General features: G+C 42.8%; 1 protein-coding gene across 1 annotated transcript; it reads left to right on the top strand.

Annotated features, from left to right (window-relative positions):
• Window positions 1–141: 141 nt before the first annotated feature.
• Window positions 142–27,263, top strand: ttc4 (tetratricopeptide repeat domain 4). The gene is made up of 10 exons (XM_060919883.1): window positions 142–413; window positions 605–722; window positions 2,809–2,970; window positions 9,005–9,082; window positions 9,245–9,369; window positions 13,605–13,691; window positions 13,779–14,023; window positions 26,410–26,494; window positions 26,621–26,703; window positions 26,799–27,263. Exons 1-10 carry the CDS (start codon window positions 303–305, stop codon window positions 26,899–26,901), a joined length of 1,197 nt encoding a protein of 398 aa, XP_060775866.1. The 5' UTR covers window positions 142–302; the 3' UTR covers window positions 26,902–27,263.
• Window positions 27,264–27,275: the final 12 nt, after the last annotated feature.

The raw sequence follows: 27,275 nt of genomic DNA, 5'->3' as shown, positions 1-27,275 counted from the left end.
CACTCATCTGTACAGCTGGTGATGAGCTCTCCAGATTTATTCATTCAGAGGGTTGACTTTAAATGTACTCCGGACCGCACGGTGGCGGTAAACATCTCCAGCAGGTTTGTAAACTCACTCAAGCGATGTATTAGAGTGACGTCAACTCCCGGAAGTAACGGGACGCACGTGTGTTTACGAGCTGTCCAAGCCTAAAGAGTACTGCCTGTGTTTTCATCAGAAAGTGAATTATAATCCAGTTTGCAGTGCGGTAAATTGTATAAAGGTGCTGTTAAAAAAATACACTATAGGAGACAAAAGCAATGGCTTCACAAACCCGTGAAGAAGAAAGCGATGATGGGATGGATGAGTTTATGGAGAAATTTAAGACTCATAAATACCAAAATGCGTTCAGTGAAAGCAGCTGGGAGGAGGTAAGAATGGACAAACTGTTTGCTGATTATTAGAGAATATAATACCCTATGTTTTCCCATTAAAAGTTAATTTCTTGCATAATAGTTTTAATAAAAGGGTTTTGTTATAAACTGTTGTTATTATTAACTGATTTGGTGTATTAGTGGTTGTAGTAACAAACTTATTACACTGTTATAATCTTGCATCCTAGGAGTTTGATAAAGTGCCCATGTTCATGAAGTCTGCTCCAGAAGACATAGACCCCATTAAACATCCTGACCTTGCCTGTCTCCAGTCCATTATACATGATGATGACCGACCACCTGAGGGTATGAGAGAGTCCTCCCTGCAAAACCAAAAGTCTGAGGGGGTGAGGGGGAGCTGGACCTGATCCTGATCCAGATCCAACACCGATATCCCTAAACCAAGGGACAACACACTTAACACCTTTTTTGGGTTTGACTCTGCCTAGGTAGGAGGTGCTGGATCAGGTCAGACTCTGCACCCTGGACTTTTGGTTTTGCAGCAAGGAGTACTTCAGGCTGTTGTGATTATTTAAACACAAGGTATCACTTAAATATATTTTAAATATACAGTGCTTCAGTTCAGGTTTGTAGGACTCGAGTCCAACTCATGCCTTAATTTTAAGGACTCCTGACTTGGCTTGGACTTGATCACACAGTGCGTTTACATGCACATAGAGAAAATCGAATTTCTGCCGTAGCTCGACTGAAATCGAAGTTCTAAATGCCATGGAAACACCTTAGCTCGGCTGAAATCGAACCGAACTGGATTTCTCGTAATCGAGCTATGTGACCTAGATTATGCGATTGTAGCCGAGCTACTTAGCGCATGTAAACCCTATCGAGCTACGTAGTCGAGCTACTTACTTCAGCACTGCCCCTTCCGGGAGTGACGAGACCACAAGTGGGGAAACACAACAGCCTCGGTCGGCATGACAACAGTAGTAGTAGCGAGCAGCAGACGAGGTCAGGAGGAACAACATCTCTCGATGTTGCTGTCCTCATCGTCGTTCTTCTTGTGAACATGGAACTGATAACTTTGTTTACACTCTTGAATAGCTCTTCTTCATGACGACAACCGGAAGTGTACCAACACGATGGGGCGTGTAGCGCCACCTGTGGCTCGGGTGCACAATACATCTCACACAATAGCTCGATTTCCTTGTGTGCATGTAGGATTGGATTTCTCTGGCACCCCTGCTAGGACCCTTAGCTCGATTACCGACAGTAGCTCGATTTGGATGTGCATGTAAACGCACTGACTGATTACTTGGACTTGGTTTCGTGCATTACCTGCATTCAGACTCGTAAATTGGAAATGAGGACTCGAATTTTTTTCTTTATTTTTTCTAACATGCCATAATAATTTGGCATAATATATGTATATCGACATTAATTTTTGTACTAATTTCATCAAAGTCCTTCCCACGCCATGTGGCGCATAGGGTGGCTCCGATCTCCGTTTCCGTAGCACTCGGCCTCTCACCTATTACATAGCTAGGGTTATAGTGGGGGGCTGGTCCTCTGGTAACCGTGAGAGTTTGACTCCCCACTCGCATCTGTATTGCAGCGTGCCTTGCCTTGCCAGACGGCAGTAGGTACCATTTTTATGATGGTCTTTGGTATGACCCGACCGTGAGTAGAACTTGCGATCTCCCGATTGAGAGGCGGACACACTAACCACTAGGCGAATTCGCGGTCACTAATTTCGTGCAACAGTGTCATACCTGCACACCTTGGCACATGCATCAGATAGACTCTTGGGCGTGCTCTGGACAGCGCGCACGCCAAGTGGACTCTTGTACGCACGCTGTAAACGACTCGCACCGGCACAGGATTAAGGCACAATCACTGCGCCGATATAAAAACTGTGAAAACACACTTACTTTGCGAAGTATTTAGTTGCGTTGCTGACACATTACCGAGCTTTATTTCCCTGTTTGGTTTCCTGATCTCTGATTTCTTGTTTCTCGTCTTTGATTCTGCCGAGTCTACAATAGCCTCTTTGTGCCTCACTCGATCTATTGCCTGTTTCACTGTTTTACAATTTTTCCTGCCATTCTGGATGCCTTCACTTGTATTAATAAACACACCTTCTGCACTTCCATCCATCTCCCAACCATCTCTGACAGAATACTTCACAATCCCTGACAAAGAGAATCCACATTCACCTGTTCATACGTCATCTTCAGGAACAAATTAATGTTAATGGTGCTAAAACAGCCACCGTCAAATGGTGCGGTTGGAGTCTTTTTCTCAGACTCGACTTGAATTTTTTTTTTTTTAAATGACTTGGACTTGATTCGGACTTGAACGCTGGGGATTCGAGACTGTACTTGGACTACAACACTGCTTCAGTTTACTAAACCTACCTCTTGTTTCTCCCCTGCAGAGCAAGCAAAGAGTTTAAAGGATGAGGGCAATGAGTACTTTAAGGAAAAGAACTATCAGAAAGCTATAGTGTCCTATACAGTGGGCCTGAAAAAAAACTCCACTGATTCAGACCTAAACACTATCCTTTATACCAATCGTGCTGCAGCCCACTTCCATCTAGGTAAGGATATTTCTTTTAAAGCAGGTGTTTTCTTGGTCATATCTGGGACTGGAGTAAACTACAGATGGGGACAAATTACGGTGATGCTTGAAAGTTTGTGAACCCTTTGGAATTTTCTATATTTCTGCATAAATATGACCTAAAACATCATCAGATTTTCGCACAAGTCCTAAAAGTAGATAAAGAGAACCCAGATAAACAAATGAGGCAAAAATATTATACTTGGTCATTTATTTATTGAGGAAAATGATCCAATATTACATATCTGTGAGTGGCAAAAGTATGTGAACCTTTGCATTCAGTATCTGGTGTGACCCCCTTGTGCAGCAATAACTGCAACTAAACGTTTGTGGTAACTGTTGATCAGTCCTGCACACCGGCTTGGAGGAATTTTAGCCCGTTCCTGCATACAGAAGAGCTTCAACTCTGGGATGTTGGTGGGTTTCCTCACATGAACTGCTCGGTTCAGGTCCTTCCACAACATTTCGATTGGATTAAGGTCAGGACTTTGACTTGGCCATTCCAAACCATTAACTTTATTCTTCTTTAACCATTCTTTGGTAGAACGACTTGTGTGCTTAGGGTCGTTGTCTTGCTGCATGACTCACGTTCTCTTGAGATTCAGTTCATGGACAGATGTCCTGACATTTTCCTTTAGAATTCACTGGTTTAATTCAGAATTCATTGCTCCATCAATGATGGCAAGCCGTCCTGGTCCAGATGCAGCAAAACAGGCCCAAACCGTGATACTACCACTACCATGTTTCACAGATGGGATAAGGTTCTTATGCTGGAATGCAGTGTTTTCCTTTCTCCAAACATAACGCTTCTCATTTAAAGTAAAAAGTTCTATTTTGGTCTCATCCATCCACAAAGCATTTTTCCAGTAGCCTTCTTGTCCACGTGATCTTTAGCAAACTGCAGACGAGCAGCAATGTTCTTTTTGGAGAGCAGTGGCTTTCTCCTTGCAACCCTGCCATGCACACCATTGTTGTTCAGTGTTCTCCTGATGGTGGACTCATGAACATTAACATTAGCCAATATGAGCGAGGTCTTCAGTTGCTTAGAAGTGACCTTGGGGTCCTTTGTGACCTCGCTGCCTATTACACGCCTTGCTCTTGGAGTGATCTTTGTTGGTCAACCACTCCTGGGGAGGGTAACAATGGTCTTGAATTTCCTCCATTTGTACACAATCTGTCTGACTGTGGATTGGTGGAGTCCAAACTCTTTAGAGATGGTTTTGTAACCTTTTCCAGCCTGATGAGCATCAACAACGCTTTTTCTGTGGTCCTCAGAAATCTCCTTTGTTCGTGCCATGATACACTTCCACAAACATGTGTTGTGAAGATCAGACTTTGATAGATCCCTGTTCTTTAAATAAAACAGGGTGCCCACTCACACCTGATTGTCATCCCATTGATTGAAAACACCTGACTCTAATTTCACCTTCAAATTAACTGCTAATCCTAGAGGTTCATATACTTTTGCCACTCACAGATATGTAATATTGGATCATTTTCCTCAATAAATAAATGACCAAGTATAATATTTTTGCCTCATTTGTTTAACTGGGTTCTCTTTATCTACTTTTAGGACTTGTGTGAAAATCTGATGATGTTTTAGGTCATATTTATGCAGAAATATAGAAAATTCTGAACGGTTCACAAACTTTCAAGCACCACTGTAAAGGAAAAATCAATATAAAATGGCTTAGTAAACTGTTGAGCCACTACAGTCTCTCACAAAGGCTTTGACACGGATCCAACAAGTCTCTGGTACTATAAGGGGTAAATGAATACCATTCTTCAGTGTAGGAAATTCATGGAAAATATCAGCCAGACCACAGGGCAGGCAACTGTGAAAAGTTGCCTGCCCTGCTCAAAAGTTGCCTGCCCCAATTTCAACTATAATCCGCCGTAATATCGCTTATTTTTCAAAAAATTGTAAAAGAGCCAATGCATGTAATGTTGTATCATGCATGTAATTTCATATATTCAATTTAGTTTTATGATTTATTACTGGTGTTTATGTATATAAATGTATATGTGACCTATGTTTGATTGAGTTCCTATCTAACAAAAAATAATGTGGTGTTAGCGCTGCTATCTTTGTACCCTATCCTGCACACTATGTACCCTTCAACCCCTAACCCACTCTCTGTAGTATGCTAGCTGGCTTGTAACATAACTGCATGTGGGGCAGCTTCTGTGCATTGCTGCATGGGTTGCTAACCAGGCAATATGAGCACAGCATAACCTGGGGGTTCCAGCTAGGTGTGTATCAATGTTTAATAGCTTTGCTGTGTTGCTTGTTTCTCCTCCATGACATTCTGCATTATAACAATAACCAATTTAACCATCAATCTGATTAACTTTATGGAGCCACAAAAATATAGTACACCAATAATTACAGTGGGGCAAAAAAGTATTTAGTCAGCCACCAATTGTGCAAGTTCTCCCACTTAAAAAGATGAGAGAGGCCTGTAATTTTCATCACAGGTACACTTCAACTATGAGAGACAGAATGGGGGGAAAGAATCCAGGAAATCACATTGTAGGATTTTTTAATGAATTAATTGGTAAATTCCTCGGTAAAATAAGCATTTGGTCACCTACAAACAAGCAAGATTTCTGGCTCTCACAGACCTGTAACAACTTCTTTAAGAGACTCCTCTGTCCTCCACTCGTTACCTGTATTAATAGCACCTGTTTGAACTCGTTATCAGTATAAAAGACACCTGTCCACAACCTCAAACAGTCACACTCCAAACTCCACTATGGCCAAGACCAAAGAGCTGTCAAAGGACACCAGAAACAAAATTGTAGACCTGCACCAGGCTGGGAAGACTGAATCTGCAATAGGTAAGCAGCTTGGTGTGAAGAAATCAACTGTGGGAGCAATTATTAGAAAATGGAAGACATACAAGACCACTGATAATCTCCCTCGATCTGGGGCTCCACGCAAGATCTCACCCCGTGGGGTCAAAATGATCACAAGAACGGTGAGCAAAAATCCCAGAACCACACGGGGGGACCTAGTGAATGACCTGCAGAGAGCTGGGACCAAAGTAACAAAGGCTACCATCAGTAACACACTACGCCGCCAGGGACTCAAACCCTGCAGTGCCAGACGTGTCCCCCTGCTTAAGCCAGTACATGTCCAGGCCCGTCTGAAGTTTGCTAAAGTGCATTTGGATGATCCAGAAGAGGATTGGGAGAATGTCATATGGTCAGATGAAACCAAAATAGAACTTTTTGGTAAAAACTCAACTTGTGTTTGGAGGAGAAAGAATGCTGAGTTGCATCCAAAGAACACCATACCTACTGTGAAGTATGGGGGTGGAAACATCTAGTCTGGCTAACGCGACTTCAAAGCTCTGCGAGCATTTGGTCTGGCAAAGATATTAAGCCCAACCGTTTCCCAAACTGCGTGGTTGACCCGCCTCCCTGAAATGCCTCAGTTTGCTACTGGTTGAAGCCAGAAAAGGCTGTGATGAAGCTTAAACCAATCACATCACTCTTTCCTCTGACGTATGTGACGCGACGGGGCTAACTGGTAGATTAAACTCTTACCGAAGCCGGTCGGGAGCAAGGCGAAAACGTCCTTCCTTTCAATAAATACCTCCAGGGCTGCTCTTTGCTCCGTTTTCAATGAGAACTTGCTCCATGTTCATAATGTTTCTAGTGAATGAAGCGCTTCCGGCATAGATTCTGTAAACAATCTATGGCTTCCGGTCGCAGTTCTACTACGTCACTGCCTTGAACACGCCTCTACCCAGGGCCGTTGGAGATGCTCAAAGATGATTGGCTCCCGATTTTTCGGGAGCTTGGAAGAGCTGTAGATAGCTTGCCTGGCCAGACTAAGCTCGCAACAGGCCCTCGTGTTGCGTCACGCTTAGGATGGGCGGGCCCAGGCTAGGAAACATCATGCTTTGGGGCTGTTTTTCTGCAAAGGGACCAGGACGACTGATCCGTGTAAAGGAAAGAATGAATGGGGCCATGTATCGTGAGATTTTGAGTGAAAACCTCCTTCCATCAGCAAGGGCATTGAAGATGAAACGTGGCTGGGTCTTTCAGCATGACAATGATCCCAAACACACCGCCCGGGCAATGAAGGACTGGCTTCGTAAGAAGCATTTCAAGGTCCTGGAGTGGCCTAGCCAGTCTCCAGATTTCAACCCCATAGAAAATCTTTGGAGGGAGTTGAAAGTCCGTGTTGCCCAGCGACAGCCCCAAAACATCACTGCTCTAGAGGAGATCTGCATGGAGGAATGGGCCAAAATACCAGCAACAGTGTGTGAAAACCTTGTGAAGACTTACAGAAAACGTTTGACCTCTGTCATTGCCAACAAAGGGTATATAACAAAGTATTGAGATGAACTTTTGTTATTGACCAAATACTTATTTTCCACCATAATTTGCAAATAAATTCTTTAAAAATCAGACAATGTGATTTTCTGGATTTTTTTTCTCATTCTGTCTCTCATAGTTGAGGTATACCTATGATGAAAATTACAGGCCTCTCTCATCTTTTTAAGTGGGAGAACTTGCACAATTGGTGACTGACTAAATACTTTTTTTGTCCCACTGTAAATGTCTAAAACTCTGGGTCTGGATTTCTTGGCCAAAGCTTGGACATTACGGAACAAGGGGCATAACTTGTCAAAAGCAGACCTATTCATTGACTGTAATGCCTTGCTAGCAGGTGTACCAACAGGCTTATTCTTGCCATCTACAAACATCTTGGCTTCCTGGTGACCCATGGTTTTCTCATGATCAGCCAAACCATCATGCTTCAGATTGATAGAACCAGTGACAAAAGCTCCATTGGCATATTTCCTAAGTCTATCTGGGGTTTTTCATTTAGACAAGGGCCCATATGCAGCTCTACACACCTTACAGTAGATAGTTTGTTTGTTGTCATCGGATACCAGCCAGTCAAACTCTTGCCTCCAACTGTCCACAACAGTTCTCCTTCTCTTATCTTTATCATATTTTTGTTGTGCTTTCTTTCTCTCTTCTTCAGTTTGTTTTCGTTTTTGAGAGGTCTTTGGTTCAGGTGGTTTTATCCCAAGATAGTCAAACAACATTTTCAGATATTTGGAACAATTAACAATCAATTTTATGTGATATTTTGACAAAACTCATGTGGTAGGACGCTGGTTTTCAAAGTCACAGACATAGATGAGACTTGGGGTGGATTTCACTGAGCTGTGTGTATCGAGCTCTCTGATTGGCTGAACCTCCAAAGCAACAGCCAATCAGAGCCCTCGTTTCATTTCTAAGCGAAAACAATATGGCCGTGCCCGCGTCGGTAAACAAACCAACAGAATCTAGTGAAAATGTCTTGAAAAGTCCTTCAATATGATGAAATATTGAGAGAGCGATGAACCCCCTCAAAGAGGGACCACCCGTGGGGCTGGCAACTTATAAATTCATTCCGCCCTTGCTGCAAACTGACCGCGACGGGCGGTGGGGCGGGCACCCATTTCCTACACTGATTCTTTCAGAAGATATTCAGTCAGTGTTTTGATGATGGTGATGGAGATTGTTTAATTGTTCAAATGGATCGAGATCTGGTGACTCTGAAAGCCATAGCATATGATTTTAATCATTTTCAACGCCATCAAACCATTCAGTGAGCCTTCACGCCTTGTGGATAGGGGCGGGGTCATCCTGGATGAGACCACTCCCATCGAGACAGAAATGGTTAATCATAGTGTCATCAGTCAGAAGTAGTTTGTAATGTGTTGCAGCAATGCTTCCCTCTGAGGGGACAAGTGGATGCAAAGAAAAGCCCCCATTGCATTACACAGCCATTGTTTTTTCCTTTAATTTGTCACCTGTCTGTATATTGATTTGGTTTGCCTGCCTTGATTTTAAACATAAAGCTGAACACTGTAATGAGCAGAAAAGGAAATGATATTTAGCTGTTATAGATGATTATGACCTAATATACAGCAGTAATTGCGTACATTTATGCAATTTATGAATTTATGCCTCAGTTGGATTTTCATTTTGTTCACCTTCTGTAGGAAACATGCGATCAGCCTTGAATGATGCAACTACTGCACGGAAACTGAAACCAGGCCACATTAAAGCTATCATCAGAGGTGAATCGCAGGAATAATATATAACAGTAATATGCACATTTTAAAATATAATGGTAGATTTTTTGATAAATTGTTACTTAGGTTACAAGTAATTAAATAGCAATAGTCTCTAAGCATTTTGTGTGTGTGTGTGTGTGTGTGTGTGTGTGTGTGTGTGTATAGGAGCCCAGTGCTGTATGGAGCTGCGTAATTATACAGATGCATTGCAGTGGTGTGATGAAGGCCTCAGGGTTCAGCCTACCAATAAGAAACTTCAGGAGCTCAGAGCCACTGCAGACAAACAGAAGGTAGGCAGAGCTAAGACGGGCAACTGCATAAATAATTAACATAAATAAAAATAAACACCCTGTAAATTAGACTATATACAATATGTTTATTTCCTATCTTACTTTATTTTCTATATATCACAAATAGGAGGCTCTTTCTATGTTAAGGGGTTACAAATGCCATATGCCAGGTTTGTGGTTGTGTAGCATGAGTGAGAATAAAAAATGAAACAAAAAAACCCCCAAATATATATTTGTGGTCATTGTATGTCTGTTAGATAGTATTGAGAAAATGAGCAAGGTATCTTGTTAACCCCGCCGACAGTAGTCGGAGGGGTTATTATTTTCACCTGCGTCAGTCTGTGTGTGTGTGTATCTGTCTGTCTGTCTGTCTGTCTGTGTGTCTGCAAGATATCTCAAGAACCAATGGATCGATTTGGACCAAATTTTGTACGTGTTGCCAATCACCCAGGAAGGAAACCATTAAATTTTGGAGGTCAAAGGTCAAGGTCATGGCAGAACTTCGAAATTTTCGCCCAATGTATTTTAATAGGGAAAAGGCGGGGTTTGCACTCGTTAGAGTGTCCCTGTCTAGTTGGATGTTTTTATTTTTAATCAATGTCTTCGTCAAATAATGCGCTGTTTTGGAAACCTGTTTTGTGACAACATTGGTGCTGGTATTGCAATCCAATATCACTCGAATAAGATAAAATTAAAATTGTACTCTAGTGTACTGATGGAAAAGCTTAAACTCGAAGTTAAACACGGAAAAATATTTTCATTGTAACTCTTCCCAAATCCATGTGAGCGCCGATCAAAAATCGCATCACGCGCGTAACATCCTCCATCAATCTAAGTTACGATTGTTCAGATAGTGTTTAAAAAGCTATTTTTAAAATTGTATAAAAGGTGTGTGTGTGTGTGTGTGTGTGTGTGTGTGTGTGTGTGTGTGTGTGTGTGTGTTAAATAGATGTAAATCTGACTGCTATTGAGTTTGTTTTTTTGCAAAAAATTGATAATTATTATTATTTTTTTTAATTTACAGTCGTAACCCTCTGTCCAACTGTTATGCGTGAAACAGGTGCCCGCTAATTCCTACTCGGAAGTGTTAAGACTGAGCTAACTCGGTCCTGGGGATCTCCAGACACACTCATGTGATGTCACTGCGTGAGACATTGGGGATGCATGTAATGGCGGCGAGGTCGGTGAAAGTCGTAGTCTGTCCATTAAAATGACGATGGTGTTACACGCATTGTGCACCAGTGACTCCTGTAGTTTTAGTTCATAAATATTTTATGACTAACATTCTTTTATATTTCTCAGGTTAAATAGCAACCTGACAAGGTACATTTTAGTGTGTTTTCTCTGACTCCAATAGTGTTTCCTGGGTAAATCTACATGAAATTTTGTTCAAACAGTTGGAGCCAATTTATGCATTTAAATTTTTTTTTCTGCATGATATTTGAAATTCTTTTTTTCTCTATTAAGAAGAGTTATATTATTATTTATCTATGGTAAATCATGACTATGACTATTTTTGTAAATCTTTTGGCTCAGAAATTAGTGTCCAGGTTACATGCATGATGCCAGAGTTTCACGGTTTCATTGTGGTCTCCTGCACGGCACAGTGGGAGAGTTATCGCCCCCTTATGATGTATATACTGTATCAGGGTACTAGAACTATTAATTATAACCCAGATTTAAAGCTCCCCTTGCAGTTTTAAATTTTGAGTGGCATGTCACAAAGTAGTAATTCCTTATCATAGAAAGCCAGGAATCATCTGATCTAAGATCGTATTATAACTACAGTGGATATAAAAAGTGTACATGCCCCGTTAAAATGATAGGTTTTTCTGATGTAAAAAAATGAGACCACGATAAATTATTTCAAAACTTTTCCCACATTTAATGTGACCTATAACCTGTACAATTCAATTGAAAACCAACAAATCTGTTAGGGGGGAAAAACATTAAAAAAAAATAATGTACAATAAGCTGGTTGCATAAGTGTGCACACCCTTAAACTAGTACTTTGTTGAAGCACTTTTTGATTTAATTACAGCATTCAGTCTTTTTAGGTCGGAGTCTATCAGCCTGCCACATCTAGATTTGGCAATATTTGCCCACTCTTCCTTGCAAAAGCGCTCCAAATCTGTCAGATTGCGAGGGCGTCTCTTGTGCACAGCCCTCTTCAGGTCACCCAACAGATTTTCAATTGGATTTAGGTCTGGGCTCTGGCTGGCCATTCCAAAACTTTTTTGGGGTCATTGTCGTGCTGAAAGATGAAATTCCTCTTCATCTTCAGCTTTCTAGCAGACTCCTGAAGGTTTTGGGCCAAAATTGACTGGTATTTAGAACTGTTCATAATTCCCTCCACCTTGACTAAAGCCCCTGTTCCAGCTGAAGAAAAACAACCCCAAAACATGATGCTGCCACCACCATGCTTCACTGGGGGTATGGCGTTCTTTTGGTGATGCGCAGGGTTGTTTTTGCACCAAACATACCTTTTGGAATTGTGGCCAAAAAGTTCAACCTTGGTTTCATCAGACCAGAACACATTTTCCCCACATGCTTTTGGGAGAGTTGATTTATTTTTTTTACAAAATTTAGCTGGGACTGGATGTTTTTCTTTGATCCTACCTTGTAGTCCAGACATATGGAGAATACGGGAGATTGTTGTCACATATAGTACACAACCAGTACTTGCCAGAAATTCCTGCAGCTCCTTCAGTGTTGCTGTAGGCCTCTTGGTAGCCTCCCTGACCAGTTTTCGTCTTGTCTTTTCATCAATTTTGGAGGGATGTCCAGTTCTCGGTAATGTCACTGTTGTCCCATATTTTCTCCACTTCTTGATGACTGTCTTCACTGTGCTCCATGGTATATCTAATGTTTTTGTACCCTTCTCCGACTGATACCTTTCAACAATGAGATCCCTTTGATGCTTTGTAAGCTTTCTGTGTATGGAATCAATTTTGTGCCAAAATGTTCATACAATACTTTTGAAATATCAAACAAAAACGACAAATCAAAATAGAAAAAAACAAAAAAAGTCAGTTATTTTAGACTGACAAATTATTCATGTAATCGTGCAAAATATCAGTCTATTACTCTTCAGAAACCTTTTATTTTTGTTCTGCGTCTTTCTCAGTTTTGTTTGACGTAATTTATTTTGGTTGCGATTCCAGCTTTCTCGTTTGCGCTCCCTGACTTTTTGCTTGCGGTTTTGGCACAAACTTCACGTGTGGGCGGGCTGTCCAGGAATGCATTCCCATTGGCTAACTTGTGTTTGACTGACAGCTACGCTCAGCCATTCCCTACTCGGATTCTGGCGGACTGTTTGACGAGTGACCGATCCATTGACGGTAAACAAGGACTTCAGTGGCGACTATGATATTGAATTAATTCAACAAAGTGTAAATTCAATATCATAGTCGCCACTGAAGTCCACTCGATCCTTGTTTACCGTCAATGGATCGGTCACTTGTCAAACAGTCCGCCAAAATCCAAGTAGGAAATGGCCGCAACAGCCTCCGGGGAATGGCTGAGCGTAGCTGTCAGTCAAACACAAGTTAGCCAATGGGAATGCATTCCTGGACAGCTGACCCACACGTGAAGTTTGTGCCAAAACCGCAAGCAAAAAGTCAGGGAGCGCAAACGAGAAAGCTGGAATCGCAACCAAAATAAATTACGTCAAACAAAACTGAGAAAGACGCGGAACAAAAATAAAAGGTTTCTGAAGAGTAATAGACTGATATTTTGCACGATTACACGAATAATTTGTTTGCCAGTCTAAAAAAATTGACTTGTTTTTTTGTATTTTGATTTGTCATTTTTGTTTGATATTTCAAAAGTATTGTATGAACATTTTGGCACAAAATTGATTCCATACCTGTGAACCCTGGCTTTTGCTGGACGATGCAAAAGCCATGGTTCACCTGATTGTCAAAAGGTGCTTCAACAAAGTATTAGTTTAAGGGTGTGCACACTTATGCAACTAGCTTATTGTATGTTTTGTATTTTTTTTGTTTTTCCCCCCAAACAGATTTGTTTGTTTTTCAATTGAATTGTACAGGTTATAGGTCACATTTAAAGGTGGGAAAAGTTTTGAAATTATTTATCATGGTCTCATTTTTTTACATCAGAAAAACCTATCATTTTAACGGGGTGTGTACACTTTTTATATCCACTGTACGTACATTTTCCATAGTATTTACGCTGGTTGTCTTGCTATTAAGATGTTTGCATGTGTGTTATAGAGGGCAGTGGAGCGAGATGCCAGAAAGGCTAAAGCTAAAGAGAAAAAGCAGCAGAATGAGAGAGGAGCACTGTTGGCTGCTATTAAGGTAAAGCCTTGTATTATACAGTACACATACATTCAACACAAACCACCTTCCAAATGTTGAACCTGATCACGATGCTGTTTGGATCAGGAGCGTGGCATTCGGCTTCTCAAGGCTGAGAAGGCTCTGAGCAGGGGCTCTGACAGTGAAGGTGATGGTGATGAAGGATCCACAGTAGCCATGGCAGAGTTGAGTCTGGATGGACTGAGCTCTCAGGAAGCCACAGGAGCACAGGTGTACCTGGATGAGCAGGGCGCCCTCCACTGGCCTGTGCTGTTCCTGTACCCTGAGCACAGACAGACCGACTTCATCTCAGCCTTCTGTGAAAACTCCAGGTCTGTATTCATCAGTCATGGCTTTGCAGTCATTCATGTACAGTAGAGTCCAATACAAATAACCTTTATATTACCTCACTCATATGTTTACAGCTTATTATTATAAATCAATAAAGCTCGGTCCTCAGAGCAGGAGTATTTGTTGTGCAATATCTGGCACGACCGCAGACTGAAAAAAATGGTGTGAAGAAAATATACGTTTTATACAGTGGTGCTTGAAAGTTTGTGAACCCTTTAGAATTTTCTATATGTCTGCATAAATATGACCTAAAACATCATCAGATTTTCACACAAGTCCTAAAAGTAGATAAAGAGAACCCAGTTAAACAAATGAGACAAAAATATTATACTTGGTCATTTATTTATTGAGGAAAATGATCCAATATTACATATCTGTGAGTGGCAAAAGTATGTGAACCTCTAGGATTAGCAGTTAATTTGAAGGTGAAATTAGAGTCAGGTGTTTTCAATCAATGGGATGACAATTAGGTGTGAGTGGGCACCCTGTTTTATTTAAAGAACAGGGCTCTATCAAAGTCTGATCTTCACAACACGTTTGTGGAAGTGTATCATGGCACGAACAAAGGAGATTTCTGAGGACCTCAGAAAAAGCGTTGTTGATGCTCATCAGGCTGGAAAAGGTTACAAAACCATCTCTAAAGAGTTTGGACTCCACCAATCCACAGTCAGACAGGTTGTGTACAAATGGAGGAAATTCAAGACCATTGTTACCCTCCCCAGGAGTGGTCGACCAACAAAGATCATTCCAATAGCAAGGCGTGTAATAGTCGGCGAGGTCACAAAGGACCCCAGGGTCACTTCTAAGCAACTGAAGGCCTCGCTCATATTGGCTAATGTTAATGCTCATGAGTCCACTATCAGGAGAACAATGAACAGCAATGGTGTATGTGGCAGGGTTGCAAGGAAAAAGCCACTGCTCTCCAAAAAGAACATTGCTGCTCATCTGCAGTTTGCTAAAGATCAGGTGGACAAGCCAGAAGGCTATTGGAAAAATGTTTTGTGGATGGATGAGACCAAAATAGAACTTTTTGGTTTAAATGAGAAGCGTTATGTTTGGAGAAAGGAAAACACTGCATTCCAGCACAAGAACCTTATCCCATCTGTGAAACATGGTGGTGGTAGTATCATGGTTTGGGCCTGTTTTGCTGCATCTGGGCCAGGACTGCTTGCCATCATTGATGGAGCAATGAATTCTGAATTATACCAGCGAATTCTAAAAGAAAATGTCAGGACATCTGTCCATGAACTGAATCTCAAGAGAAGGTGGGTCATGCAGCAAGACAACGACCCTAAGCACACAAGTCGTTCTACCAAAGAATGGTTAAAGAAGAATAAAGTTAATGGTTTGGAATGGCTAAGTCAAAGTCCTGACCTTAATCCAATGGAAGTGTTGTGGAAGGACCTGAAGCGAGCAGTTCATGTGAGGAAACCCACCAACATCCCAGAGTTGAAGCTATTCTGTACAGAGGAATGGGCTAAAATTCCTCCAAGCCGGTGTGCAGGACTGATCAACAGTTACCACAAACGTTTAGTTGCAGTTATTGCTGCACAAGGGGATCACACCAGATACTGAAAGCAAAGGTTCACATACTTTTGCCACTCACAGATATGTAATATTGGATCATTTTCCTCAATAAATAAATGACCAAGTATAATATTTTTGTCTCATTTGTTTAACTGGGTTCTCTGTATCTACTTTTAGGACTTGTGTGAAAATCTGATGATGTTTTCGATCATATTTATGCAGAAATATAGAAAATTTTATATAGAATATAATATTTATTTTTATTTTATTAGCTCATCTGGCCATAAAGCTGATGAGCTATTGTCATGGTGTGGCATCCATCATTCACAATTCAGTTAAATCGTATCTCCTCCGTCAGTTCTGCACGGATTTCTGTTCCGATGGTTTTGTTTGAAAGAACTCGTCACTTTACACAAAACTTGATCATTGTTTTGTCAAATTTGTGCTAATGAGTTAGTAATTGGGCCTAATTAACAAATTTTCCAGGCCTCTCCCTAGAATTGTATCTCCTCTCTCAGTTCTTACCCAATTCTAGTTCTGATTGATGTTTTTGGTCGATCTTCCTTTGAGGAACAAAACTTGGTCTTTTGTTTGTTGATTTTCCTGTTATAAACAATTTGTTTACAACTTTGTTTATTTTCAGTTAAATCATGTCTCCTCCCTCAGTTCTCAGTGGATTTCAGTTCTGATTGTTTTATTTGAAAGAACTTGACCTTCTGCACAAAACTTGGTCATTGTCTTGTCAATTTTTTGCGAACAAATTAGTAATCAGGTCAACTTACCACATTTTCTTTTGACTAGAATTGTATCTCCTCTCTCATTTATCATGTGAATTCAGTTCTGATCGATGTTTTGGGTCGATCTTCTGTTGGGAACAAAATTTAGTCCTTTGTTGATTTTCCTGTTGTAAACAGTTTGTCATGGAGGTTGGTCCTCTCTCACATCGTCACATTTCAGTTCTGTTTGATGTTTTGGTCGTCATGGTTGTTTTGATGGCAGGCCAAATGAGCGACTACGCCCTTGATGTTCTGGTTTACAACCAAAGCGTTGATGAATTCTCAGATCTGATTGGTCAGAATGTTTATGACAGTCGGACATTTCTATAACGGTAGGTCCAATAGGGCTGGAAAAACACATAATTGTTGTTCTGTTGGGAGACATTTATTTAACATTTATGGAAGGAATAATAACCATATGACAAGTGTTTTTTGTGTGTGTGTGTATATGTAATTAACTTCAAGTGAGAGAATAAAAGAAAGCTGCTATATGTGATAACACAAAAGAACTTGTCAGAATCAGAAACACTTTTATTGCCAGGTATGTGGGGACATGAGGAATTTGACTCTGGTTTCACTTGGCTCTCATCGTACAAAAACAGATAAAAAGCATATACACAAAACAAACAAAAAACAAACAAACAAAAAAGGTGCAATAGGTGCATAGTGCAAACTAATCCAGGTAAGTCAAGTATGAAATAGATAAATAAATATAAAGTATACAGTGTGCACAGAATGACAGTATGAGTGTTCAGATATTTTACAAGTGATATTACTGATGTATGAATCTGGATTTTAGCTGTTCATCACAGAAAGGATTTCCCTTTTGGTGCAGTATGGTGCATAGTGCAAAGATGAAATAGTAAATATAAATAAGTATAAATATAATATAAGTAACAGTGAGCACAGAATAACAGTATGAGTGTGCAGATATTTTGCAAGTGATATTACTGATATATGAATCCGGATTTTAGCTGTTCATCACAGAGACAGCCTGAGGGAAGAAACTGTTCTTGTGTCTGGTTGTTTTTGCATACAGTGATCTATATCGCCTCCCTGAGGGGAGAAGTTTAAACAGTTTGTGACCAGGGTGTGATGGGTCTGCAGAGATGTTACCTGCCCGTTTCCTGACTCTGGACAGGTACAGGTCTTGGATGGAGGGCAGGTTGACACCAATAATTTTCTCTGCAGACCTTATTGTCCGTTGCAGTCTGTTCTTCTCCTGTTTGGTGACCGATCCAAACCAAACAGTAATGGAAGAGCAAAGAACAGACTGAATGATGGCAGAGTAGAATTGTGTCAGCAGCTCCTTAGGCAGGTTGAGCTTCCTGAGCTGGTGCAGAAAGTACAACCTCTGCTGGGCCTTTTTGATGATAGTGACTGTGTTGGTCTCCCACTTCAAGTCCTGAGAGATTGTGGAACCCAGAAACCTGAAGCTTTCAACGGCAGTCACAATGTTGTTGGTGATGGGCGGCAGGGTGGAGGGGCTCCTCCTAAAGTCCACTATCATCTCCACAGTTTTGAGCGTGTTCAGCTCCAGATTGTTCTGACCGCACCAACAGACCAGCCGTTCAACCTCCCGTCTGTATGCAGACTCGTCACCATCTCAGATGAGGCCGATGACCGTTGTATCGTCCGCAAATTTCAGGAGTTTAACAGACGGGTCTCTTGAGGTGCAGTCGTTGGTATAAAGGGAGAAGAGCAGTGGGGAGAGCACACACCCTTGGGGGGCGCCAGTGCTGATAGTCCGAGTGCTGGATATGATGCTCCCCATCCTCACCTGCTGCTTCCTGTCAGTCAGAAGTTTGTAATCCACTGACAGGTGGAGAAGGGCACAGTGAGCTTGGTGTGGAGGATGTCTGGAACAATGGTGTTGAATGCCACACTGAAGTCCACGAACAGGATTCTGGCGTACGTCCCTGCAGTGTCAAGGTGTTGCAGGATGTAGTGTAGACCCATATTTATTGCATCATCCACTGACCTGTTTGCCCAGTAGGGAAACTGCAGGGGGTCCAGCAGGGGGTCTGTGATGTCCTTCAGGTATGACAACACCAGTCTCTTGAAGGACTTCATGACTACAGATGTGAGGGCAACAGGCCTGTAGTCATTCAGGCTACATCCACACAACAACAGCAATGAGATTTTTTTTTTTTAAATATCGCATCCACATGGGCAATGGATCAGTTAAATTTCGGGTCCATATGGCAATGCAACGCTTGCTGAAAACGATGCAATACACATGCCACACCTCTAGGTGCGCTGTAAGACGGTCCCATCAGAGACACCAGAACAATGGAAGAAGTAGTACACGCATGCGCATAAACCCCTTCTTCTGTAGCATTAGCCACATTAGCTTCCGCAGTGTTTGGACTAAAGACTCTGCCCTAAGGGCTATTCTCTCTCTCTCTCTCTCTCTCTCTCTCTCTCTCTCACTTTGCACCATTACACAATAAATATTCACAGTGAAAATATTTTGTAAGTGCGTTTCATGAACCAAGTTATAGGATTTGTTGACAACTCGCATCGAGTTCGTTACACTTCTACCCGGCGTGAAGCACTGACAGTCATGTGGTTGTGATGTCATCGTAAACAAATCCGTTCTACTCATCCAGACGACTTCGCAACGGTGCCGTTGCCATATTTTTCCACTCTGGGGCCCGTTCTCAAAAGATTTCGTTTTGGGGCACCCAAAACACTGGTGCCGTGTGGTTGCCAGGCCGAAATGATAAACAATTTTATCAGATTCACCTGAATCCGTTGCCGTGTGGACAGAGCTTCAGTCCTGTGATATTGGTTTTCTTAGGAACTGGGATTATTGTGGAGCATTTGAAGCATGAGGGGACTTCACACAGCTCCAGGGATCTATTAAAGATCTGGGTGAAGATGGGAGCCAGCTGGTCAGCACAGACCTTCAGACAAGAGGGTGACACACCATCTGGGCCAGGTGCCTTCCTGATCTTCTGTCTGCGGAAAAGCTGACAGACATCCTCTTCACAGATCTTGAGTGCTGGTGGGGGGTCAGAGGCGGGGGGTGGCAGAATGGCAGGGGGTGTAAATGGGTCTTTAATGACTGAAGGGGGGAGAGGTGTGAATGTGTCAAATCTGCAGTAAAACACATTCAGCTCCTCAGCCATTTGATGGTTCACTGCAGTGTTGGGGGATGGTCTCCTATGGACCATTTTCAGTCACGTGACCTTCGTAAACGCGACCGCCATTTTGGACATGTAGTGGACTTCGGCTCAAATCGGTTTGAATGCGAGGAAGGCGACAAACATAAAAGAAAAAGGAGCGAGATGCAGAAAACTGTATTTACTAGTTTACTGTAATTATGATCTGGCAGCTATTTACACCGGATCCAGTGTAAATAGCTGCCGGAGCCAACGTCCGGCTGGGCCGCGAGCGTGCGCCGGCTCCGCGGCCGCCGGCTCCGGCCGGGCTGTGAGCGCGCGACCGCCGGCTCCGCGACCGCCGGCTCCGCGACCGCCGGCTCCGGCCGGGCCGCGAGCGAGCGCACGCCGGAACCTCGGACGTTGGCTCCGGCGGCTATTTACACTGGATCCGGGATAAATAGCTGCCAGATCATAATTACAGTAAACTAGAATGGAATGTTAACAGCAATGTAATACCTTTTCTGGCTAATTTTATTCGTCTTACCTCCAACAAAGTGGTCACTACACAAGCGCTGGTATGCCGCTATCCATCTTCTCCGTCGGTCAGCATCTACCGGGATCCAATAAAATGATAACCCTTGCCTTGTTTGTTGATGGTTACTACATCCAGGTGCACAACGACATAGTGGCATGATGGAAGTCTTGCTGAAAATAAACACTTTCTTTGCTGCCGTTCCTCAATGCTGGCTGTGGTAAACTACTGGTAGTACATGTCCAAAATGGCGGCCGCGTTTGTCGTGACGTCACTTGAAAAGGGTCCATAGTCAGTAATGTTCTGCAGGCCTCTCCACACTGACGTCGGATCGTTTGCTGAAAGGCTGTTTTTAATCTTATCAGCATAGCTCCTCTTAGCTGCTTTCACCTCCATTGTCAAGTGTGTTTCTGGTCTGATTATGGACCCTTTTCACGTGACGTCACGACAAACGCGGCCGCCATTTTGGACGTGTACTACCAGTAGTTTACCACAGCCAGCATTGAGGAACGGCAGCAAAGAAAGTTTTTACTTTCAGCAAGACTTCCATCATGCCACTATATTGTTGTGCACCTGGATGTAGTAACCGTCAACAAACAAGGCAAGGTTTATCATTTTATTGGATCCCGACGGAGAAGATGGATAGCGGCCATTAACAGATTGGCAGCCCTCGGCATACCAACGCTTGTGTAGTGACCACTTTGTTGGAGGTAAGACGAATAAAATTAGCCAGAAAAGGCATTATATTGCTGTTAATATTCTGTGGCGGCGAGTGTGTAACCAAATAGGCTAAAATAACCCATTGTAACCTCTTTGTTCTTCTGTAGTAGCTATTGTTGACTAGCTAATGTCAACAAGTAGCTGGTATGTTACTGTAGCAATGTTTACGTTCAGTCATTTGGATGACTGTTAAAACCTTTCAGTCTCAAGTTTTTCCTTTACTGTATTTACTGTAATTATGATCCGGCAGCTATTTACACCGGATCCAGTATAAATAGCTGCTGGAGCCAACGTCCGAGGTTCCGGAGCGCGCGCCGACTTGCTCTCCCTCAAATTAAGCAGCGCGTGCCGGCTTGCTCTCCCTCAAATTAAGCAGCGCGTGCCGGCTTGCTCTCCCTCAAATTAAGCAGTGCGCGCTGGCTTGCTCCCGGAGTGCTCCGGCCGAGGTTGCCCTCAAATTAAGCAGCGCGCGCCGGCTTGCTCCCGGAGTGCTCCGGCCGAGGTTGCCCTCAAATTAAGCAGTGCGCGCCGGCTTGCTCCAGAGCGCGCTTCGGAATCTCGGCCGGAGCACTCCTGGAGCAAGCCGGAGCGCGCTCCGGAACCTCGGCCGGAGCACTCCTGGAGCAAGCCGGAGCGCGCTCCGGAACCTCGGACGTTGGCGTGTATGTGTATGGCAATGGGTTTTTAATGACATAGGTATACAGATCATGTGGGCCGAAGTCAGGTAAAGACGAGGGCTTTGTGTACTTCCGTATGTCAGTGAACAATCCTGGTGGAAGCAGGTAAACGTCGTTCTCTAAGCCTGCTAACCTCAATTTTTGCAAATACCTCTCCCTCTGCTCGCCCTGTAAATGCCCTACGTCGCTGGACAGTGAAGGTGTTTTCTGCATCTCGCTCCTTTTTCTTTTATGTTTTTCGTTTGTCGCCTTCCTCGCATTCAAACTGATTCGAGCCGAAGTCCACTACATGTCCAAAATGGCGGTCGCGTTTACGAAGGTCACGTGACTGAAAAGGGTCTATACAGAACTCTGGCCAAGTTTACATTAGACCGTATCTGTCTCATTTTCTTCGCGGATGCACTGTCCGTTTACATTAAAATGCCTGGAAACGCCAGGAAACGGGAATCCGCCAGGGTCCACGTATTCAATCCAGATCGTGTCTGGTCCGGTGCTGTGTAAACATTGAGGATACGCGGATACGCTGTGCTGAGCTCTAGCTGGCGTCGTCATTGGACAACGTCACTGTGACATCCACCTTCCTGATTCGCTGGCGTTGGTCATGTGACGCGACTGCTGAAAAACGGTGCGGACTTCTGCATTGTATCACCTTTCATTAAAGAGTATAAAAGTATGAAAATACTGCAAATACTGATGCAAATACTGCCCATTGTGTAGTTATGATTGTCTTTAGGCTTGCCATCCTTCCACTTGCAAGTGGTAAGTGACGCGCATGCCCGATATGCACTAGGATCTCACACACAGCAGCTCAGTCCCGAATCACTGCTCGTGCACTTCACTCACGTGCTCTGTAAGCTGCGCAGGGCCGGAGTGCGCACCCTCCAGAGGGCACTCGCTGTTCAGGGCGGAGTGATTTGGAGCGCAGGATGCCTGCGGAGCCGAGCGTATCCGTGTATTGGCGTTGCTGTGTGCACGCGAATCGTGTATTGGCGTTGCTGTGTGCACGCTAATCGTTTTAAAAACGTTAATCTGATGATCCGCTGATACGGTCTAATGTAAACCCCACCTCTGTCTCCACTTTTGTAGGCCTCTTCTTTGTTCTGTCGAAGTTGCCTGAGGTGGTGTTTACATTAGACCGTATCCGTATCGTTTTTGTTGCAGATGCACTCTCCGTGCACATTAAAATGCCGGGAAACGACTCCACAGGCGGAACAGTTTGAATCCGCCAGGGTCCACGTATTCAACCCAGTACGTATCTGATCCGGTGCTGTGTAAACATTGAGGAACGAGGATACGCAGTGCTGAGCTCTAGCTGACGTCGTCATTGGACAACGTCACTGTGACATCCACCTTCCTGATTCGCTGGCGTTGGTCATGCCACGTTGGTCATGTGAATGAGCAATACAGGAAGTGTGTTGGTTACCGTAGCACTAAATAGTCTTGTTGTAATTGTAAAAAACATCCGTTCTGCGAGGTGAAGAGTGTACTGAACACTGTTAGATCCTTCTAGCATAAACACGAAGGCCATACACGGTGTAAAAAAGGCGTCATTGTAGTACCAGTACCGCCGATAACAGACTGGCATACTTCATTTTATACAACGACATCCTTCCACTTGCAAGTGGTGAGTGACTTGCACATGCCCGATATGCACTGGGATCATGTGACGTGCCATCTAATTAGTCATGTGATTAGCGTATCCGTGTATTGGCGTTGCTGTGTGCACGGGGAACAGTTTTGTTGCGGGCACAGAAATTTTGTGTGTGTACGCGAATCGTTTTAAAAACGTTAATCTGATGATCCGCTGATTCGAAATAATGTAAACAGGGCCTGAGTTTTGCAGTGAACCAGGGTTTATTGTTGTTGTATATGCGGAAGGTTTTGGTAGGCACACACACATCCTCACAAAAACTGATGTAAGATGTCACAGTATCAGTCAGTTCATGCAGGTCTGAGGCTGCAGCCTCAAAAACACTCCAATCAGTGCAGTCAAAGCAGGCTTGTACAACCCCGATTCAAAAAAAGTTGGGACAAATTACAAATTGTAAATAAAAATGGAATGTAATAATTTACAAATCTCAACAACTGATATTGTATTCACAATAGAACATAGACAACATATCAGATGTCGAAAGTGAGACATTTTGAAATTTCATGCCAAATATTGGCTCATTTGAAATTTCATGACAGCAACACATCTCAAAAAAGTTGGGACAGGGGCAATAAGAGGCTGGAAAAGTTAAAGGTACAAAAAAGGAACATCTGGAGGACCAAATTGCAACTCATTAGGTCAATTGGCAATAGGTCATTAACATGACTGGGTATAAAAAGAGCATCTTGGAGTGGCAGCGGCTCTCAGAAGTAAAGATGGGAAGAGGATCACCAATCCCCCTCATTCTGCACCGACAAATAGTGGAGCAATATCAGAAAGGAGTTCGACAGTGTAAAATTGCAAAGAGTTTGAACATATCATCACCTACAGTGCATAATATCATCAAAAGATTCAGAGAATCTGGAAGAATCTCTGTGCGTCAGGGTCAAGGCCGGAAAACCATACCGGGTGCCCGTGATCTTCGGGCCCTTAGACGGCACTGCATGACATACAGGCATGCTTCTGTATTGGAAATCACAAAATGGGCTCAGGAATATTTCCAGAGAACATTATCTGTGAACACAATTCACCGTGCCATCCGCCGTTGCCAGCTAAAACTCTATAGTTCAAAGAAGAAGCCGTATCTAAACATGGTCCAGAAGCGCAGACGTCTTATCTGGGCCGAGGCTCATTTAAAATGGACTGTGGCAAAGTGGAAAACTGTTCTGTGGTCAGACGAATCAAAATTTGAAGTTCTTTATGGAAATCAGGGACACCATGTCATTTGGACTAAAGAGGAGAAGGACGACCCAAGTTGTTATCAGCGCTCAGTTCAGAAGCCTGCATCTCTGATGGTATGGGGTTGCATTAGTGCGTGTGGCATGGGCAGCTTACACATCTGGAAAGACACCATCAATGCTGAAAGGTATATCCAGGTTCTAGAGCAACATATGCTCCCATCCAGACGACGTCTCTTTCAGGGAAGACCTTGCATTTTCCAACATGACAATGCCAAACCACATACTGCATCAATTACAGCATCATGGCTGTGTAGAAGAAGGGTCCGGGTACTGAACTGGCCAGCCTGCAGTCCATATCTTTCACCCATAGAAAACATTTGGTGCATCATAAAACGGAAGATACGACAAAAAAGACCTAAGACAGTTGAGCAACTAGAATCCTACATTAGACAAGAATGGGTTAACATTCCTATCCCTAAACTTGAGCAACTTGTCTCCTCAGTCCCCAGACGTTTACAGACTGTTGTAAAGAGAAAAGGGGATGTCTCACAGTGGTAAACATGGCCTTGTCCCAACTTTTTTGAGATGTGTTGTTGTCATGAAATTTAAAATCACCTAATTTTTCTCTTTAAATGATACATTTTCTCAGTTTAAACATTTGATATGTCGTCTATGTTCTGTTCTGAATAAAATATGGAATTTTGAAACTTCCACATCATTGCATTCCGTTTTTATTTACAATTTGTACTTTGTCCCAACTTTTTTGGAATCGGGGTTGTAGTTCCACTTTGGCCTCATCAGACCATCTCCTCACCGTCTTAACTACAGGCTTAGCAGCTTTCAGCTTCTGCCTGTAGGACGGGATAAGATGAATCATACAGTGATCAGATAGTCCCAAGGCTGCACGGGGGACAGAGTGGTATGAGTCCTTTAAAACAGTGTAACAATGGTCCAGAGTGTTAGTGTCCCTGGCGGGACACTTAATGTGCTGTTTTTATATTTTGGCAGTTCGTGGCTGAGGTTTGCTCTGTTAAAGTCCCCCAAAACAATGAGCAAAGAGTCCGGGTGTTTTTTCTCCACGTTGTTTATCTGGTCAGCAAGGTGTTGTAACGCCTCATTAATACACACCTGAGGAGGGATGTAAACTCCAACCAGAATAAACAAGGAAAACTCTCGCGGAGCATAAAACGATTTGCAGTTTATGAATAATGACTCCAGATGAGGACTGCATGATTTGTTTAGAACTGTGACATCAGTACACCAACCTTCGTTAATGTAAAAGCAGATTCCGCCTCCCCTCGTTTTCCCCGTGAGCTCCATTTCACGGTCCGCTCAGTGAAGGTGAAATCCAGTCAGGTGGAGAGAAGAGTCCGGGATGTGCTCACCGAGCCAGGTTTCGGTGAAGCACAAGGCAGCAGATCTGTTAAAATCCGTGTTGATTGTGTTGAGGAGCAGCAGTTCGTCCATCTTATTGGCCAGAGAGTGGACCTTAGCCAGGTGAATAGACGGGAGCGCAGTGCAAAAACCCCGCTGCCTCAGTCTGACGAGCGCGCCGGCTCACTTCCCCCGGTGTCTCCGGTGTCCTCGGCGTAATCCATAGAGAGCTGCTGCTCCTCCAACAAGTAGTTCTGGAAAACTTTCCAGATCAATGAAAGCTGATGAAAAAACTTTACCGGTGGTTATTCCAATGTTTATAAGTTCTTCTCTGGAGTATGTGACCAGAGAAGCAGCGCAAGAAACACAACAAATACACAAAAACATAGAAAGTACGAGAGAGCGAAGTACCAAGGCAACCGTCCGTGGCGCCATCTTGAATGCACTTGACTCTTGTCTCGTGGACATTCAACAACATTGACTATTTGACTATAGCCAGTTAATAAACAGGGTGTCATTCCTTAATAAATTAAAACTTGTAATCACAGGCAAATTGCTGTCATATAAGAGGAATCAAACACTTACGATGCGCTGTTGTAGAAAAATAATCCACTTCAGGATGATGCTACATCACACCACCCTGTCTTTGATTATTTTCCTATAACCAAAGGCCTGGTCATGTTTTTTTTTTCCCCTATAATAATAAACAATATAATAAACACAGTTATTGGTTATAAGACCCACTTTTGGACTTTGTTGTATGTGTGTGAAGTATAGCGTCATCTGGTCATTTCAGTGTGTCTTTTGCTTGTTGTTCAGATTTATAGATCATTTAACGGTCATGTTTGGAGAGGAACTTCCTCCATGGGACACAGACAGAAAATATCAGCCACAAAATCTTCAGGTCAGTTCAACCCAAATCAATATGTTTAATTCAGTATAACATGAATTTGACACTTTTTTCTTTTGCTTTTAACTTTTCTGTCATTTTTGACACATCCTAGTCTTCATATTGAACTTGTTGTTATAGCTGTTTTTTGAAGACCATGAGAAGGGGCACCTTTATGAAGTGGATCTGGAAACATCCCTTCTAGATGTCCTTCAGCATCCAGGGTAATTTTCCTATTTCGGGATCCATCAAGGTGAATAATTTGTTAAAAGTAATGCAGCATGTACTATTCTGATGGATTCCTTTATTCATTGTTTAGGTGCTCTGTGAAGGCGGGAACTCCAAGCTTCATCGTATTGGTAAAAGATTCGCCATTTTGTAAACAGTTTTTATCAGGCAAGAAAGTCTATAGACTGAAATGAAGGATGGTTAAAGGACTCCGAGTGTATTAGCCATTGATGAAGCACCTGCTATATTGTGGTTTTGCTTCATGTCCTGAGTAAGTGACTGCTAATGGGTGAGATGACCTTTGCTGAAGGTCAAATTCATGTTAATAATCAGTATTCCCTCATTCACCCAAAGCACACTTTTAATGCTCCTGCAAAATACCAACACGGAAACCTACAGGTTAAAAAAACCCCACAACTTCATAAAAGACAACAAATTAATAGAGCCACACGTAATGAAAACACTGACTCTCTGGATCAAGTAAAGAAGTGCAACCTCAAACTGTTTTACCACCGTTTGAAAATGGGTTTTATAAATAAACGCCTTTCCAAAAACATTTAAGATTTTG

This window comes from Neoarius graeffei, chromosome 4 (genome assembly GCF_027579695.1).
Source record: "Neoarius graeffei isolate fNeoGra1 chromosome 4, fNeoGra1.pri, whole genome shotgun sequence".
NCBI lineage: Eukaryota > Metazoa > Chordata > Actinopteri > Siluriformes > Ariidae > Neoarius > Neoarius graeffei.
Note: the sequence above shows the minus strand (reverse complement) of the source record. Positions and strands in the feature narration are given on the sequence as shown.

Bases quoted from the DNA above. Each gene is read 5' to 3' on its own strand.
- ttc4 (XM_060919883.1), top strand. From the start codon at position 303: ATGGCTTCACAAACCCGTGAAGAAGAAAGCGATGATGGGATGGATGAG. The intron at 14,024-26,409 runs GTCTGTATTCAT...CTTGTTGTTCAG, and splicing joins GCCTTCTGTGAAAACTCCAG to ATTTATAGATCATTTAACGG. The intron at 26,704-26,798 runs GTAATTTTCCTA...TTCATTGTTTAG, and splicing joins GATGTCCTTCAGCATCCAGG to GTGCTCTGTGAAGGCGGGAA.